This window comes from Mesoplodon mirus (genome assembly GCF_964341445.2).
Source record: "Mesoplodon mirus genome assembly, chromosome: 16".
Classification (NCBI taxonomy): domain Eukaryota; kingdom Metazoa; phylum Chordata; class Mammalia; order Artiodactyla; family Ziphiidae; genus Mesoplodon; species Mesoplodon mirus.
In genome coordinates, this window is record NC_138992.1 from 20,444,410 (window position 1) to 20,461,244 (window position 16,835).

The window sequence follows — 16,835 nt, forward strand, 5'->3', positions numbered from 1 at the left end:
ATATCCTTGCCTCCTTTGTCATAGATTAGTTGACCATAGGGGTGTGGGTTTATCTCTGGGCTTTCTATCCTGTTCCATTGATCTGTATTTCTGTTTTTGTTCCAGTACCATATTGTCTTGATTACTGTAGCTTTGTAGTATAGTCTGAACTCAGGGAGTCTGATTCCTCCAGCTCCGTTTTTTTTCCTCAACACTACTTTGGCTATGCGGGGTCTTTTGTGTCTCCATACAAATTTTAAGATTTTTTGTTCTAGTTCTGTAAAAAATGCCATTGGTAGTTTGATAGGGATTGCATCGGATCTGTAGATTGCTTTGGGTAGTATAGTCATTTTCACAATATTGATTCTTCCAATCCAAGAACATGGTATATCTCTCCATCTGTTTGTATCATCTTTAATTTCTTTCATCAGTGTCTTATAGTTTTCTGCATACAGGTCTTTTGTCTCCCTAGGTAGGTTTATTCCTAGGTATTTTATTCTTTTTGTTGCAGTGGTAAATGGGAGTGTGTCCTTAATTTCTCTTTCAGATTTTTTATCATTAGTGTATAGGAATGCAAGAGATTCCTGTGCATTAATTTTATATCCTGCAACTTTACCAAATTCATTGATTAGCTCTAATAGTTTTCTGGTGGCATCTTTAGGATTCTCTGTGTATAGTATTATGTCATCTGCAAACAGTGAAAGTTTTACTTCTTCTTTTCTAATTTGTATTCCTTTTATTTCTTTTTCTTCTCTAATTGCCATGGCTAGGACTTCCAAAACTATGTTGAATAATAGTGGCGAGAGCGGTCATCCTTATCTTGTTCCTGATCTTAGCAGAAATGTTTTCAGTTTTTCACCATTGGGTATGATGTTTGCTGTGAGTTTGTCATATATGGCCTTTATTATGTTGAGGTAGGTTCCCTATATGCCCGTTTTCTGGAGAGTTTTTATCATAAATGGGGAATTAATTTTGTCAGAAGCTTTCTCTGCATCTATTGAGATGATCATATGGTTTTTATACCTTAATTTGTTAATGTGGTATATCACATTGATTGATTTGCATATATTGAAGAATCCTTGGGATAAATCCCACTTGATCATGGTGTATGATCCTTTTACTGTGTTGTTGGATTCTGTCTGCTGGTATTTTGTTCAGGATTTTTGCATCTATGTTCATCAGTGATATTGGTCTGTAATTTTCTTTTTTTGTGATATCTTTTTCTGGTTTTGGTATCAGGGTGATGGTGGCTTCGTAGAATGAAGTTGGTAGTGTTTCTCCCTCTGCAATTTTTTGGAAGAGTTTGAGAAAGATCGGTGTTAGCTCTTCTCTAAATGTTTGATAGAATTTTCCTGTGAAGCCATCTGGTCCTGGACTTTTGTTTGTTGGAAGATTTTAAATTACGGTTTCAATTTCATTACTTGTCATAGTTCTGATTATATTTTCTGATTCTTCCTGGTTCAGTCTTGGAAAATCGTACGTTTCCAAGAATTTGTCCATTTCTTCGTGGTTGTCCATTTTATTGCCATATAGTTGTTTGTAGTCTCTTATAATCCTTTGTATTTCTGTGGTGTCAGTTGCGATTTCTCCTTTTTCATTTCTAACTTTATTGATTTGCATCCTCTCTCTTTTTTTTCTTGATGAGTCTGGCTAAGGGTTTATCAATTTTTTTATCTTCTCAAAGAACCAGCTTTTAGTTTTATTGATCTTTGCTATTGTTTACTTCATTTCTATTTCATTTATTTCTGCTCTGATCTTTATGATTTCTTTCTTTCTACTGACTTTGGGTTTTCTTTGTTCTTCTTTCTCTAGTTGTTTTAAATGTAGGATTAGATTGTTTATTTGAGATTTTTCTTGTTTCTTGAGGTGAGATTGAATTGCTATAAAATTCCCTCAAAAGCAAAACTGCTTTTGCTGCGTCCCATGCATTTGGGTCGTCGTGTTTTCATTTTCATTTGTTTCTAGGTATTTTTTAATTTCTTCTTTGTTTTCTTCAGTGATCTCTTGATTATTTAGTAGTGCAGTGTTTAGCCTCCATGTATTTGTGTTTTTTACAGTTTTTTTTCCTGTAATTGATTTCTAGTCTCACAGTGTTGTGGTCAGAGAAGATGCTTGATATGATTTCAATTTTCTTAAATTTTCCGAGGCTTGATGTGTGACCCAAGATGTGATGTGTCCTGGAGAATGTTCCGTGTGCATTTGAGAAGAAAGTGTATTCTGCCACTTTTGGGTGGAAATTCTGTAAATATCAGTTAAATCTATCTGTTCTATTATGTCATTTAAAGTATGTGTTTCCGTATTTATTTTCTGTTTGGATGATCTGTCCATTGGTGTAAGTGGGGTGTTAAAGTCCCCTACTATTATTGTGTTACTGTTGATTTCTCCTTTCATGGTTGTTAGCATTTGCCTTATGTATTGAGGTGCTCCTATGTTGGGTGCATAAACATTTATAATTGTTATATCTTCTTCTTGGATTGATCCCTTGATCACTGTGTAGTGTCCCTCCTTATCTCTTGTAAGAGTCTTTATTTTAAAGTCTATTTTATCTGATACGAGAATTGCTACTCCAGCCTTCTTTTGGTTTCCATTTGCATGGAATATCTTTTTCCATCCCTTCAGTTTCAGTCTGTATGTGTCCCTAGGTCTGAAGTGAGTCTCTTGTAGACAGCATATATATTGGTCTTGTTTTTGTATCCATTCAGTCAGTCTGTGTCTTTTGGTTAGGGCATTTAATCTATTTACATTCAAGGTTATTATCGATATGTATGTTCCTATTACCATTTTCTTAATTGTTTTGGGTTTGTTTTTGTGGGTCTTCTTCTTCTCTTGTGTTTCCCACCTAGAGAAGTGTCTTTAGCATTTTTTGTAAAGCTGGTTTAGTGGTGCTGAATTCTCTTAACTTTTGCTTGTCTGAAAAGCTTTTGAGTTCTCTGTCGAATCTAAATGAGATCCTTGCTGGGTAGAGTAATCTTGGTTGTAGTTTTTTCTCTTTCATCACTTTAAGTATATCCTGCCACTCCCTTCTGGCCTGCCGAGTTTCTGCTGAAAAATCAGCTGATAACCTTATGGGGATTCCTTTGTATGTTATTTTTTGTTTTTCCCTTGCTGCTTTTAATATTTTTCCTTTAAATTTAATTTTTGTTAGTTTGATTAATATGTGTCTTGGTGTGTTTTTCCTAGGGTTTGTCCTAGGAAACCTGTCCTGTATGGGACTCTGTGCTTCCTGGACTTGGGTGACTATTTCCTTTCCCATGTTAGGGGAGTTTTCAACTATAATCTCTTCAAATATTTTCTCAGACCCTTTCTTTTTCTTCTGGGGCCCCTATAATTTGAATGTTGGTGCTTTTAGCATTGTCCCAGATGTCTCTGAGATTGTCTTCAATTCTTTTCATTCTTTTTTCTTTATTCTGCTCCTTGGCAGTTATTTCCACCATTTTATCTTCCAGCTCACTTATTTGTTCTGCCTCAGTTATTCTGTTATTGATTCCTTCTAGTGTATTTTTCATTTCAGTTATGGTGTTGTTGATCTCTGTTTGTTTGTTCTTTAGTTCTTCTATATCTTTGTTAAACATTTCTTGTATTTTCTCAATCCATGCCTCCATTCTATTTCCGAGATCCTTATCATCTTTACTATCATTACTCTGGAGTCTTTTTCAGGTAGATTGCCTATTTCCTCTTCATTTATTTGGTCTTGTAGGTTTTTACCTTGCTCCTTCATCTGTGACATATTTTTTTGCCCCCTCTCTCTCTCTCTCTCTTTTTTTTTTTTTTTTTTTGGAGTGGGATTGTGTTCCTGTCTCATTGGTTGTTTGGCCTGTGGATTCCAACACTGGAGTTTGTAGGCTGTTGGGTAGAGCTGGGTCTTGATGCTGAGATGAGGACCTCTGTGAGACCTCAGTCCGATGAATATTCCCTGAGGTCTGAGGTTCTCTGTTAGTCCAGTGGTTTGGACTCAGAGCTCCCACCGCAGGAGCTTTGGCTCAATCCCCTGCTTGTGAACCAAGATCCTGCAAGCCTTGTGGGGTGGCAAAAAAAAAAAAAAAAAGGAGAACATAACAAAATAAAAAATAAAATTAGACTAGGAAACTAACAGATATGTTAGAAAGCGTATGAAAATAAAAATATAGGTGAATCAACAACCGAAAGGTACAGTAGTACCACAATAGTGAAAAAGAGGAGGAGGGGGAAAAAAAGTTGGGGGAAGCCTTGGTTGTGGAGGGTGGGGCCTAAGCAAGGGTGAGGTTTGGGTGGTGGGTGGGGCCAATGCTCAGTACCCATAGGGCTGGAAAAGGCCCTGGGGCCTGTGAGAAGTTGGGCTTAGGCTGAAGGAACAGAGGGGGCCTAGCTGTGCCCCCCACCCTGGTCTCAGAGGACAGGGGACCTCACCTGGGAGCCCAGCAGGCTTCCTGGGCTTGAGTGGGCGGGGCAAACGCCCTTCTCTCCTCTCCCGCTCCTCCGATCCCAGTTGGCCCCTCCTGCCTACCTCTCCTGATCTCCCCTGGCCTCCCTCCTATGCCCCCAGGACCAATGTGGCTGGGGGCAGGGGGAACCTTGGAGGGCACGGGAACGGCCTGGGAGCTCAGCAGGCTCCCCAGGCCCAAGTGGGTGGGGCAAACACCCTCCTATGCCCCCAAGGACCCACGCGGCCTGCAGCACAGTTGTTTTTAGAACATTCTAACCATGTACTTCATTCAAATTTATTGCAACTGACAAAAACTCCTCATATAGTTCCAATATTGGATTTTAACAATTTGACCTCTCAACTGAATTGCATGAGAGATACCATCCAGTTTCCCTTTTTAATCCAGAGCTTAGATTACCCCAGGATCCAATGTAAACAGAAAAGCAGAGAAAAATAGCAGAAAATGCCATCCACATACCCAGATAAACAGTCAATATGTTCATAAGAATGAGTTAACTATCACAAATCAGAAATTCCTACTTGAGATAATATGTCCTTCAGTTCCTGCTGGAGTGCCTATGGTCAGGGTAATGCAGCATTACCCTTGGACAACATACATTTGAAGATCCCTTGCTTTGGGGGTGCTCTACCCGGAGACTCTTTCTTCCTTACCTGATGTATTCTGAGTCACAGGAAGGGAATTACTTGCTCTTTGGTGATTATGAGCCTTAGAGTTGTAGGTAGTGCTTAGATACCATTGGAAACAGGACACCTCTTTCTTTCCAACGCCAGGGTCAAGTTGTTAGTACATTCAACTCTGCTGCACTCTCTCCTACTTGAGATTTGCCTAGTATTTCTAGTCTGCTTGAAGCTTCCTAATTCTGCTTCTTGGAATTAAGGAGCTATTTAATAAGAGCTAGGCTCTTCGGAGCTCATTTTTTGGTGCAAATTGAGAAGTAATGATAGAGACAATGATCAAATACTGCAAAGACAGTGTTCTTGGATTCCATTATTTGTCAGAATACTGCACAACAGTAACCTGGTACTAAGGATTGAACCTTAGGAGCTCAGTCAGAATCAGGCTGAGCAAAAGAAAACGGCCTGCAATTGTAATGACATATGAAAACAGCTCCATGCTTTGCATGGAAATAATTGCACTATTGTTGGACATTTAGGATAAGTAAACCATGAATGCTAATAATAATATGGAAAGCTCTATAATATATAATATCTGTGATAGTATAGCTGTGTAAAAATAGAAATGGAAAAATCCATGCCTAGAAAATGAACACAGGAATGAGATTTTTTTTAAAAAATCGTCTTAAGTATGAAGATTTAGGCAACTTTTATGAAGGGTTCTCTGTTTCTCTCTTCACTTATCTAACCATACGCACATTCAGACCGTAGTATTATCGATGCTATTGTATAATGAAAGTTTAAAATCAGTGAGAGAATAGAAATAGGAGATTTTGCTTTGGTTTGGAATGAGGTGGCATATGGTAGTGCTGCATGTATTAGGCAACAGTGTATTGGTCAAAAGACAGAGTCAGGGCTTCCCTGGTGGTGCAGTGGTTGAGAATCCGCCTGCCGATGCAGGGGACACGGGTTCGTGCCCCGGTCTGGGAAGATCCCACATGCCGCGGAGCGGCTGGGCCTGTGAGCCATGGCCGCTGGGCCTGTGCGTCCGGAGCCTGTGCTCCGCCACGGGAGAGGCCACAGCAGTGAGAGGCCCGCGTACCGCAAAAAAAAAAAAAAAAAAAAAAAAAAAGACAGAGTCAAGGCCACCTAGAATGACTGGAACCTATAATCAATTGTCCATTATTTTAAAAATAGATGGCACATAAAAATGAAAAATAAGGAGCCTGTCATTCTTCCCTTTGAATTCGTGTTAATAAGAAATATCAGCCTTATTGAGGGTGCCATTTGGGGCTGTAAGGAAAAAAATTTTGTGTAAATTTTTTGTGCCTGTGTTTGCGTGTATGTATGTGTTGATTTTCTTTATAGTGTCCAACGTTTCAATATGATGTCTTTGTTCACAGCATTTGAGAGTGAGTACTAAGGGCCCTGAAAGGCTCCTGGGAGCTGTCCAGTGTAGCAATAGGGAGAATTGGACATTAGGAGAGGGACAAAATGACCTTTCTATTTGGTGAAATGAGATCCATACTCTGTCAATCTTTTGGTAAGGCAAATTGATATCAACCTTTCAGAAAGACATTTGGTAATACATATGAACAGCCTTTAAAGTGTTCATACCCTTTGACAAAATCCTAAAGCATTGGTCCTAAATGTGGAAAGTTTTAACTCATAAATATGTTCATTGCTTTGCATGGAAGTAATTGCACTATTGGACATTTAGGATAAGTAAACCATGAATGCTATTAATAGTATGGAAAGATCTATAATATATAATATCTGTGATAGTATAGCTGTGTAAAAATAGAAATGGAAAAATCCATGCCTAGAAAATGAACACAGGAATGAGATTTTTTTAAAAAATCAAGTCTTAAGTATGAAGATTTAGGCAACTTTTCCTAACAGATTCTGAAACGTTGTTATAATTAATGTGATATTTTACTGCTTATTACGTATGAGGATAGTAAGTCATAAAGGTGGCCAATTGCTTGACCTGAGTTAAATTCAACATTTGCTATTGCTCTTATACCTCTGCTGATATTGCCCTGTTTGAAGAGAATATAAAATGCTTTTTGATACTTCAGAGGAATACTATAACTTATCATATACTTGACTTCAAAAAGATGAAATGTTGTGATACTGAATCAAAAAGAGTCAATGACATTGAGAATCACACCACCCAGAGACCCAAAGTGAATAGGGACCCAATTTGTGACATCTCTGAGTTCCATGTCACTTGTATGTAAGTCGGATTTATGACACCATCCATTGTCAATGTTTTCTGTGTCTTGATATCCAAACTTATTTAAGCAACCACATGCTAGAAGAGACATAAATTTGGAAAGCAAAAAAAGGGAGGATCTAAATGAAAACCTATAAAGGAAAATAAGTAGACAGTAGAATTGGAAGGTACAAATAATTAAAAACTGGAATAAATGGTGTACAAAGTGAAATTGCTAGCCATGTAAAAACCCTTCACAACCATGACAATTTTCTTACAATTAATGCCTAGACAATTTTAACAATTTTAACACATTTCTGTTGAACCACAAAGAGCAAACATTAACACTTGAGCAAGGTTCCTAAAATCTTCCCCTAATTAGAAACCTCTGCCAATCCATATAAAATGAGCAGTTTTGATCTGGGGAAAAGAGAAAATGCAGAAATCATTGAACTAAGATATTTGAGTTCTTCTACATTTCCTCCTTGCTTCCTTCTCTCTCATTAAGAAATATAAACACAATAAGGTTTGCAAAGATAAATGCAGCTGATTTTATTACTTGTCTAGTCACCATGTGGGATGAGATGAGGGTGGTAATAACCTTAGCAAATAATACAACTCCATTTAAAATGGTCTGTACTTAAAATCACATTGCATTAAATGGGGACCTGGAAAATGATGATTTAGGTTTTAAATCTCTAAAGATATATGCCAGGCTTTTTTTTTTTAAGTACAAAAAAATTGCTGAAAACATGAAATTCTGTATCAAGTTAATTATTTGCCAAATCATATCTTAATGAGTGGATGGTATAATTACAAGAGTTTGAAAGTCCACTGTAAAGTGGACTAATCACATTCATCTGACAAATGATTCGGGATGGGAGAATGTTTGACTCTAAATGTAGAATTTAATGATCTGCAAGGTCTTCAAGTCCAAAGAAGCTAATGAACTAGCTTGGCTGTCATTACTCTCCATATGCCATGGTGCTTGTCCTGTTATGTCGGATGTTTTGAGCAATTGTTAAGTCACTACTTTTTGAGATGAAAGGTAGAAAAACTTCAGCTAACTAGTACCCCAAAGTCCTACACTTGAATTTGAAAGGACAATAAGATATGTCAAGCAAATAAATCTGCCTCCTGAATTAAAGGAACAGATCAAAACCTCAGCTGCTTCGGGAATGTGCCGTGCCTTCCATATGCTCCCAGCTCAGTCTCTATATGGACGTCTCTGTGTCCTGAGAACAGATCTTCCTGATGTGGCTCTGGAAGCACTGCTACATCTCAGCCATCAGGGACACTCTCTACACACTCTAATTTGACATGAGCGTGGACTTATTATAGAAAGACAAGATAGAATTTATGGTGAAACTGCAGTTTAATTAGGAAACTGGATTAGCCATTATTCATCTCTTTCTCTCTCTCTCTCTCTCTCTCACTCTTTTCCATTGCTCTGTCGCTCTGTGTCAGAATCAGTGAAGAATCGGGTTGTTTCAGTGAAGAATCAGGTTGGGGGTGGGGGAGGAGACTCACTACTTTGAGTGCCATCAGCCCTCAAATTTGGATTGACTGTGTTCCTCATCTGATACTGTCAGTCTCCTCTCACCATGTGCCATGTTTTCATTTTCTAGATTATTCAGGACAGAATATTCAAGCACATATCCCGTAACAGTTTAATATGGAACAAACATCCTGGAGGATTGTTCGTCCTACCACAGTATTCATCTTATCTGGGAGATTTCCCTTACTACTATGCTAATTTAGGTAAGTGAGTGCCTTCCAGGGAGCTATTCTGGTTTACCCGCCAGGTGTCATCCAGAACTAAAGTCCCTTGATTTTTCGATTCCAGCGCAGTGTCTTTGTAACATCCTGTGTTGGAGACTGCTTTCTAGAGCCCTGTCCTAAACGGTGTATCAAGGTCAAGAATTATAAATCCAGCAGAGCATTGCAAAGTGAAAAACTCCTTTCTTACCTGAGCCGCTGTACTTTACATTTAGCAGAGTCATTTCTTTTTGAGAAATAGGCTTCCCAAATTACAGATCATTTTGAACATGACAATGGGTTCACTATAATTTTAAGTCGCATCTTATATAAAATGGAGCTAGGAGAGCTCTCCCTACTTTTTTTTTTTCTCCACAATCCCAACTTCTCTGTCTCAGACCAAAGAAAAATCAAACTAATAAACGGAAAGGAAAATGATTTAAGAATATATAATAGGGGAGAAACGTAGTCATTTCATTCAACATTTATTATGCTCCTCTTCTGGGCCATGTTAATGCAATGCTAGGTGGTAGAAATAAAAAGTCAAAGAAGATACAAGCCCTGTTCTCAAGCAGCTTTTAGTCTAGTCATTATGGGGAAAAGGGAACTAGCAGAGGGGACGAAGCTTTGCAAAAGGCCGTTACCACCATAGATATAGACGTATTTGGAGCCCCGTTCGCTCTGGTGTTAGTAACCTCTTGGACACTTCTCCTCATTCATAGTTCCAAATTTGAGAAACCCTGGGATAATAAAGCATCTTTCAGGTCGATATGGCAAAAAGACTCCTGATTTTTGTGTGGAGTTAGCAGAGTTAGCACATTAGAAGTGTGTAATTGATGCTTCTTAAACTGTTAGAGGAAAGTCTTAAAGCACTGACTTGTCCTTACTGCTAAAAAAGGGAACTCCCTCCATCATATTTATTCTTCTTACTTGGCAAAGCCTTGAATGTGTATCTAGATAGTGGGAAAGCTAGCTTCTTTCTAACATGCAATTAAAGTACTAGTCGGATGGTATAATTTGCCCTGCAAAATGTTCGTATAATCCTTTGAGATATATATAGTCTGATTCTTACCTTTATCCAGTCACTACCCAAGCTTAACTTGAATGTCCCTGCACTGTCTTGTTCATCTTTAAAGTACTAAAATGTGAAATTAGTGGCTCTACACTAATGAAGTTTTAGGAGCCTTTTTTTTTTTTTTTTTTTTTGCGGTACGCGGGCCTCTCACTGTTGTGGCCTCTCCCGTTGTGGAGCACAGGCTCCGGACGTGCAGGCTCAGCGGCCATGGCTCACAGGCCCAGCCGCTCCGCGGCATGTGGGATCTTCCCGGACTGGGACACGAACCCGCGTCCCCTGCATCGGCAGGCGGACTCCCAACCACTGCGCCACCAGGGAAGCCCTTAGGAGCCTTTTTAACCTGTCTCCAATTTCTTAGTGGGTTCTCATGGAAAAACTCATTTTGCGGGAGAAGCCATCTCACTGCTTTCTCTTTGGTGGCAGTTGTTCTTTTGTACATTTATAGTACCTTTCCATCTCGGGCCTTAGAGCGCACAGTTGGCAGAGGTCTGGAGCACATACTTTTCCTCTAGGCTGTGTCACTGGTACACAAAGAAGAGATTCTTGGGCGTAGAGCAGCTTCTACTCTGACACAGTGGTGATGGTGATTCTGATAGCGGGAAGCTCGTGCTGAGTACTTGCTGTCTGCAGGTCCCGTTCTAAGTGCTCTGTGTGCATTAACTCATTTAATTTAATGCTCATAACAACTCTATAACTTTGATACTGTTGCTATCAGCCCCATCTCACAGCTGTGGAAGCACAGAGGGTTAAGTACTTTTTCCAGGACCCCACCACCCTTCAGTGGTGGACCTGAGCTTCAGACATAGACACTCACGCTCTGGATGTTGTTCTTTTAACCTTTACCACTTGCTAGTTATTATCTGAAATAGTATCCATCAGGCAAAAACCCCTTAACTATACAATTAAGAGTAAGACAGATGCAAATATCCTGGAAGAGAGAGCACGTTTACAAAAATCCATCCTAAGACGTAAGTAACTAGAGTTAGACCCCTTCTTGGGTAGAGAGTGGTGAGTAGTGGCGTGTGTGCGTAATTAGACTTTGGGTGCCTAAGAAGCAGAAGGGAGATCAAAGATGCATCCCCAAGGGAGGAAGGAAACGACTATCAAAGGAAGAATCTGGAAATGGGCATTGAACTGTAAATCATCCAGCTCCCTAGACTCAGGCAGCAGTTAACTAGGAGCTTTTCACCTTGTTTTTGTTCGGTCAGGACACAAGAGGCAGAGGAAAAATACACTAGAAGGGAACATCAGCTCCAGGGCGGGGCGGTGGAGCAGAGAGGACTAATTTCCTAAGTCTTGTTTTTCAGTGCTTCATCAGGCCTCTCTGCCCTTTCTGTTTCAGGTTTAAAGCCCCCCTCCAAATTCACTGCAGTCATCCACGCGGTGACCCCCCTGGTCTCTCAGTCCCAGCCAGTGTTGAAACTCCTTGTGGCTGCAGCCAGATCCCAGTACTGTGCTCAGGTGAGTGGCGGTGTTGACCATGGTGCCTGCCCCCTCCTGCTCAGTGGACCAGAGACCCCCAGCCCTCCCCCTTCCTTCCTGGCTACACACTGTGACCCCCCGGGGACTCCTCTCACGTCGGGCCCCGTTACTCCCCTTTCCTTTGTCACGCCTCGTTACGCCCTTTTCATCAGCTTAGAGGTTCTTGGAAGTGAAATCTGGTACAGGTAAGGGGTGGGTTACAAAGAGATCTTGGCCCTGGGATAAAGTTAAATATTAGGTTGGCCCAAAAGTTCATCTGGGTTCTTCTAACATCTTTCGGAAAGACCTGAGCGGACTTTTTGGCCAACCCGATATATACCAATACACTCTTTAAAGAATACATAGGCGGGCCTCCCTGGTGGCGCAGTGGTTGAGAGTCCGCCTGCCGATGCAGGGGATACGGGTTCGTGCCCCGGTCTGGGAGGATCCCATGTGCCGCGGAGCGGCTGGGCCCGTGAGCCATGGCCGCTGGGCCTGTGCGTCCGGAGCCTGTGCTCCGCAACGGGAGAGGCCACAGCAGTGAGAGGCCCACGTACAGCAAAAAAAAAAAAAAAAAAAAAAGAATACATAGGCACATTATTTCATTTTTACGTGTCAGTGATAAAGGAACATCAGAAAGGCCACAGAAAACTAAGTTTCCACAGCAGAAACCAATTCGTTGGTGTCAGGAGGCGTCAACTTTTCTTTCACGGCCACCGTGACTAATTATAAAATTGGGAAAGGAAGATGATACCTATGGTAATAATGTTTTCCAAATTAGTATCGCTCTCGTACTCTTAATGGTGGTTCTTCTGAATTGTAAATTACACAAGAAGGTTTACACACGACAAAAGAATGGAATCACGTGGAAGTATGCATTTTGGAGCTAAATGTCGTTTTTATTGGAAATCACAGGATCACAGGAAATCAGCAGCCATCCTGGAGAATCCAGAACATGAGCTCACGCCAGTCCTATCTTGAATTCTCTTCTTTCTCCCATGTTGCCTGGTGTAGCGTGAATGCATAGCACACGTTCAGTGTGCATTTTTATTCAGTTGGATCAGGGTTGTTATCTTACTCGTCATCATAACACATCAGAATTCAGGAAAACAATTTGTTAAAAACCAGCAACCCTGAAATGACTTCTTTCCTCCCCAGCTTTGTCCTACCCCCTTGACACAGTTTTCCTTAAGTTACTCCTTTTGTCCCCTCTCTTTGGTTGTTAAGAGTGAGGGGGTTCTGAGGGTTGTATAGGAGTGGACTCGCTTTTATTTTTTTAATTTTTATTGGAGGATAGTTGATTTACAATCTTGTGTTAGTTTCAGGTGTACAGAGTGGAGTGGACTCACTTTAAATTCAGTTTTGAGGTCTGCCATCCTGCCTTGTTTATATCCCCATCTCCTCTCTCTCTGTCTGTAAGAAGAAACTTTGGGTTGGAGGCCTATGTAAATCTAGCCTTACCAAGCCATCTCATGACCCCCTGTCCCTTTCAGATCATAGTTCTATGGAATTGTGACAAGCCTCTCCCAGCCAAACACCGCTGGCCTGCCACTGCCGTGCCTGTCATCGTGATTGAAGGAGAAAGCAAGGTAGGACCAGAGGGGACTTCACTGTGGAATCAGTGTGGAATCTTTGTGTCTTCAGTGGGGCACCATGGGTGTTGGTCTTAGCCGTCTTCCTCCTGGGAAGTGCTGGCCTGGACTGTTTTTCCAAAACCAGACCTGTCTCTGAATGTCCTCTGCTTTGACAGCCATAGGCTATTTTTTTTTTATTTTATTGAAGTCTAGTTGATTTACAATGTTTTAATTACTACTGTACAGCAACATGACTCAACTATACATAAATATATTCTTTTTCATATTCTTTTCCATTATGGTTTATCACAGAAATTGAATATAGTTCCCTGTGCTATACAGTAGGACCTTGTTGTTTATCCATCCTATAAATAATAGTTTGCATGTGCTAATCCCAAACTCCCATTCCTTCCCTCCTCTACCTCCCTCCCTCTTGGCAACTACAAGTCTGTTCTCTATGTCTGTGAGTCTATTTCTGTTTTGTAGATAAGTTCATTTGTGTCCTTTTTTTTTAAAGTTTTTTAAAGATATTTATTTATTTATCTTTGGTTGTGTTGGGTCTTTGTTGCTACACGTGGGCTTTCTCTAGTTGCGGCAAGCGGGGGCTACTCTTCGTTGCGGTGTGCAGGCTTCTCACTGCGGTGGCTTCTCTCTTGTTGTGGAGCATGGGCTCTAGAGCGCAGGCTTCAGTAGTTGTGGCACACAGGCTCCGTAGTTGTGGCTCGTGGGCTCCAGAGCGCAGGCTCAGTAGTTGTGGCGCACGGGCTTAGTTTCTCTGTGGCATGTGGGATCTTCCGGGACCAGGGATCAAACCCGTGTCCCCTGCATTGGCAGGCGGATTCTTAACCACTGCGCCACCAGGGAAGTCCGTGTGTCATATTTTAGATCCCACTTGTAAGTGTTATCATATGGTATTTGTTTTCTTCTTTCTGACTGACTTCACTTAGTATGATAACCTCTAGGTCCATCCATATTGCTGCAAATGGCATTATTTCATTCTTTTTAATGGCTGAGTAGTATTCCATTGTGTGTGTGTGTGTGCACACACGCGTGCACACGTGTATCACATCTTTATCCAGTCATGTGTTGATGGACATTTAGGTTTTTTCCATGTCTTGGCTATTGTGAATAGTGCTGCTATGAACATAGAGATGCATGTATCCTTTTGAATTACAGTTTCATCTGGATATATGCCCAGGAGTGGGATTGCTGGATCATATGGCAGCTATATTTTTAGTTTTTTAAGAAACCTCCATACTGTTTTCCATAGTGACAGCTGTAGGCTTTTGAATTGGGTCCTAATACTAACTCTTTAGAAGATATGTGACCCTGACTATACCTTCCTTCTCTGAGCCTCAGTTTCATCATCTACAAAATGGAAATAATAACACATACCACATGGGTTACTATGAGGAGTAAATAAATTCAGGGCCTGGCAGTGATAATCTTTCTGGACGTGATGAGGTTGAAGATGAGGCTGCTGATGGTGGTGGTGATGCATCACGTTTGCTCAGCTGATTAATCTGAGTCGGTTGTGTCTTTGAGAATAGTGGTTCTTCGTAACATTTATCTTAAAAAGGACATTTCCACCTTACTTTTGTTTTGAGGTGTCCATCAGAGACTCTCAGGGGTGCTGGCTGCCTAGCTGGCCCCTGCTTCCCTCCTGCAGTTCATTTTGCCTAGAACAGAATGATCTTCTTAATCATCTCATGGCCCTTAAGGGAGTCTTTTTGCTAATGCTTTCAATTAACATCAGAGGCTGTGTATAATCTGGCCTCAGCCGGCCTTCCCAGTCTTCTCTCTCATTGCTTTTCCTCTATGGATTTCATCACAGTTAACAGCACTGTGTCCCTTCCTACCCCTAAGTGTTGTCTTTCCCATTTGCTATGAGTCTTGACCATCCTTCCTCAACTGTTCATTTCTGTTATTGAAATTCCCATATATTCTTTAAGCCCTGGTTCACATGCTCCCTCCTCTTTGGTTTTTTTTTTGCGGTACGCGGGCCTCTCACTGTTGTGGCCTCTCCCGTTGCGGAGCACAGGCTCCGGACGCGCAGGCTCAGCGGTCATGGCTCACGGGCCCAGCCGCTCCTCTGCACGAGGGATCCTCGGCAGGCGGACTCTCAACCACTGCGCCACCAGGGAAGCCCGCGCCCTCCTCTTTGAAATATCTTCCACTCTTTGCTGCCAGAGGTGAATTCTTTTTTCTCAAGCTTCTGCTGGTGGCTTTCTTGTAGATCTTATCCACTGTGAGGAAATTAGTCTCTATTAAATGACACTGAAATTGTCATCTAAGAGACTTCCTCCGTCAGTCCCCAGAGTTAGGTCATGAGAGATTGTCTCACACTAAGTAAACCCTCTTTGAGCCAGAATAAGAATGACCAAGGTATTAGATTGCACCATTTGAAATCATCGTTTGGGTGGCTACAAGTGGCCATTTCATATAGTTCAACAGGATGCACTGAGAACTGTAACGGTCACGTGCGTGGACAAGGTGATCCATGCATTATCTATTGAGTTCCAGTGTAAGCTGCCTACTGTGTGCTGGGTAACATGAGGAAATGCAGTGGTGAGTGTGACAGATACAGTCACAGCCTTCATAGGACTGGAGTCAAGCTATGTTATCAGAGAGCTGATTGGTAAGCACTTAATGAGAATAATCACGTGCCTGTTGGCATCGGTCTTACCCTTATGAATTCATCTCACCAATAGGTATGGTTTCACAAAAGGGACTGGCACAGAAAAATCTCCTGCCTATAACCCCACATATCTGTCTCCCCAGTTCCAATGCCTGAGGCCCTGAACAGTGTTCAGATGGGTTCTCTTCACTTTGAACTTGGAAATTATTTGTTTTTTTTATGCTTCCATGGGTGACTAGATCTCCTTCTGGTAGATAAGTCTCTCTCTGAATATGTCAGGATATTCAAATAGGATCCATTCGGACCGACCGACTGGGAGCCATTCTGACTCCTATGGTTAGTATTGCATTTTTATGCACAGACTCATTGATTGATTTTATACTCTCATTCCCAGCTAGTCATCCCAGTTTCTTTATTTCTAAGATGATGATGATAATAATAGTACCTTTCTTGTAGGCTTTATCAGGTGTGTCTTATAAGATACCTCCCATTCTCCCAGCCGTATTTATGTCTGGGCTTCTGGCCATTCGTTGAGTCCTAGACTTCACCTTCACCAATGAATCCAGTGGGTCATGTGGTTCCTTTTCCCTCATTGGGACTGCACCACCTGGTAAAGCATTTGCACTTAAGTCTTGCCTTAGACTCTCTATTCTAGGGCACCTGGGCTAAGACTTGGGCCCATTTTGATGATGAAATGAGATACTGCATCACAGGTGCTCAGCCCTGTACCTGTTATACACTCAGGATTCAGTAAATGTCAGCTCCTCTTCTGGGCGGGGGGCATTGTAAAGTGATGGTTTGTATTATGGGCTTTGGGGTCAGACTTCCTCTATGTGACCTAAGGCAAGTTATTTCATTCTGTGTGCCTCAATCCCTCCTTCAGTAAATGGAAGAAATCATAACACCTAACAGGTTAGCTAAAAGGATCAAATGGTTTGACACTGTACATGTAAATGTATTGCTGCTTAGGAGTGTGGATGCACATGGTAGGTGCTTGAAAAATGTCAGCTCTTATTGTGCTTTGTATTATTACTTATGAACATTTCTTATCTTCCCTACGAGACAGGGAACTTCTTGAGCCTAGGTCATTTCCT

At 41.2% G+C, this 16,835-nt stretch overlaps 1 protein-coding gene across 1 annotated transcript in view; it reads left to right on the plus strand.

Moving 5' to 3' along the window:
• EXT1 (exostosin glycosyltransferase 1) overlaps window positions 1-16,835 on the plus strand; it is a 312,007-nt gene that overhangs the window by 273,355 nt on the left and 21,817 nt on the right. The window contains exons 5-7 of the mRNA XM_082601832.1: window positions 8,864-8,996; window positions 11,411-11,529; window positions 13,023-13,118. Coding sequence (XP_082457958.1) covers window positions 8,864-8,996; window positions 11,411-11,529; window positions 13,023-13,118 — 348 coding nt within the window. The remainder of the gene's footprint in view (window positions 1-8,863; window positions 8,997-11,410; window positions 11,530-13,022; window positions 13,119-16,835) is intronic.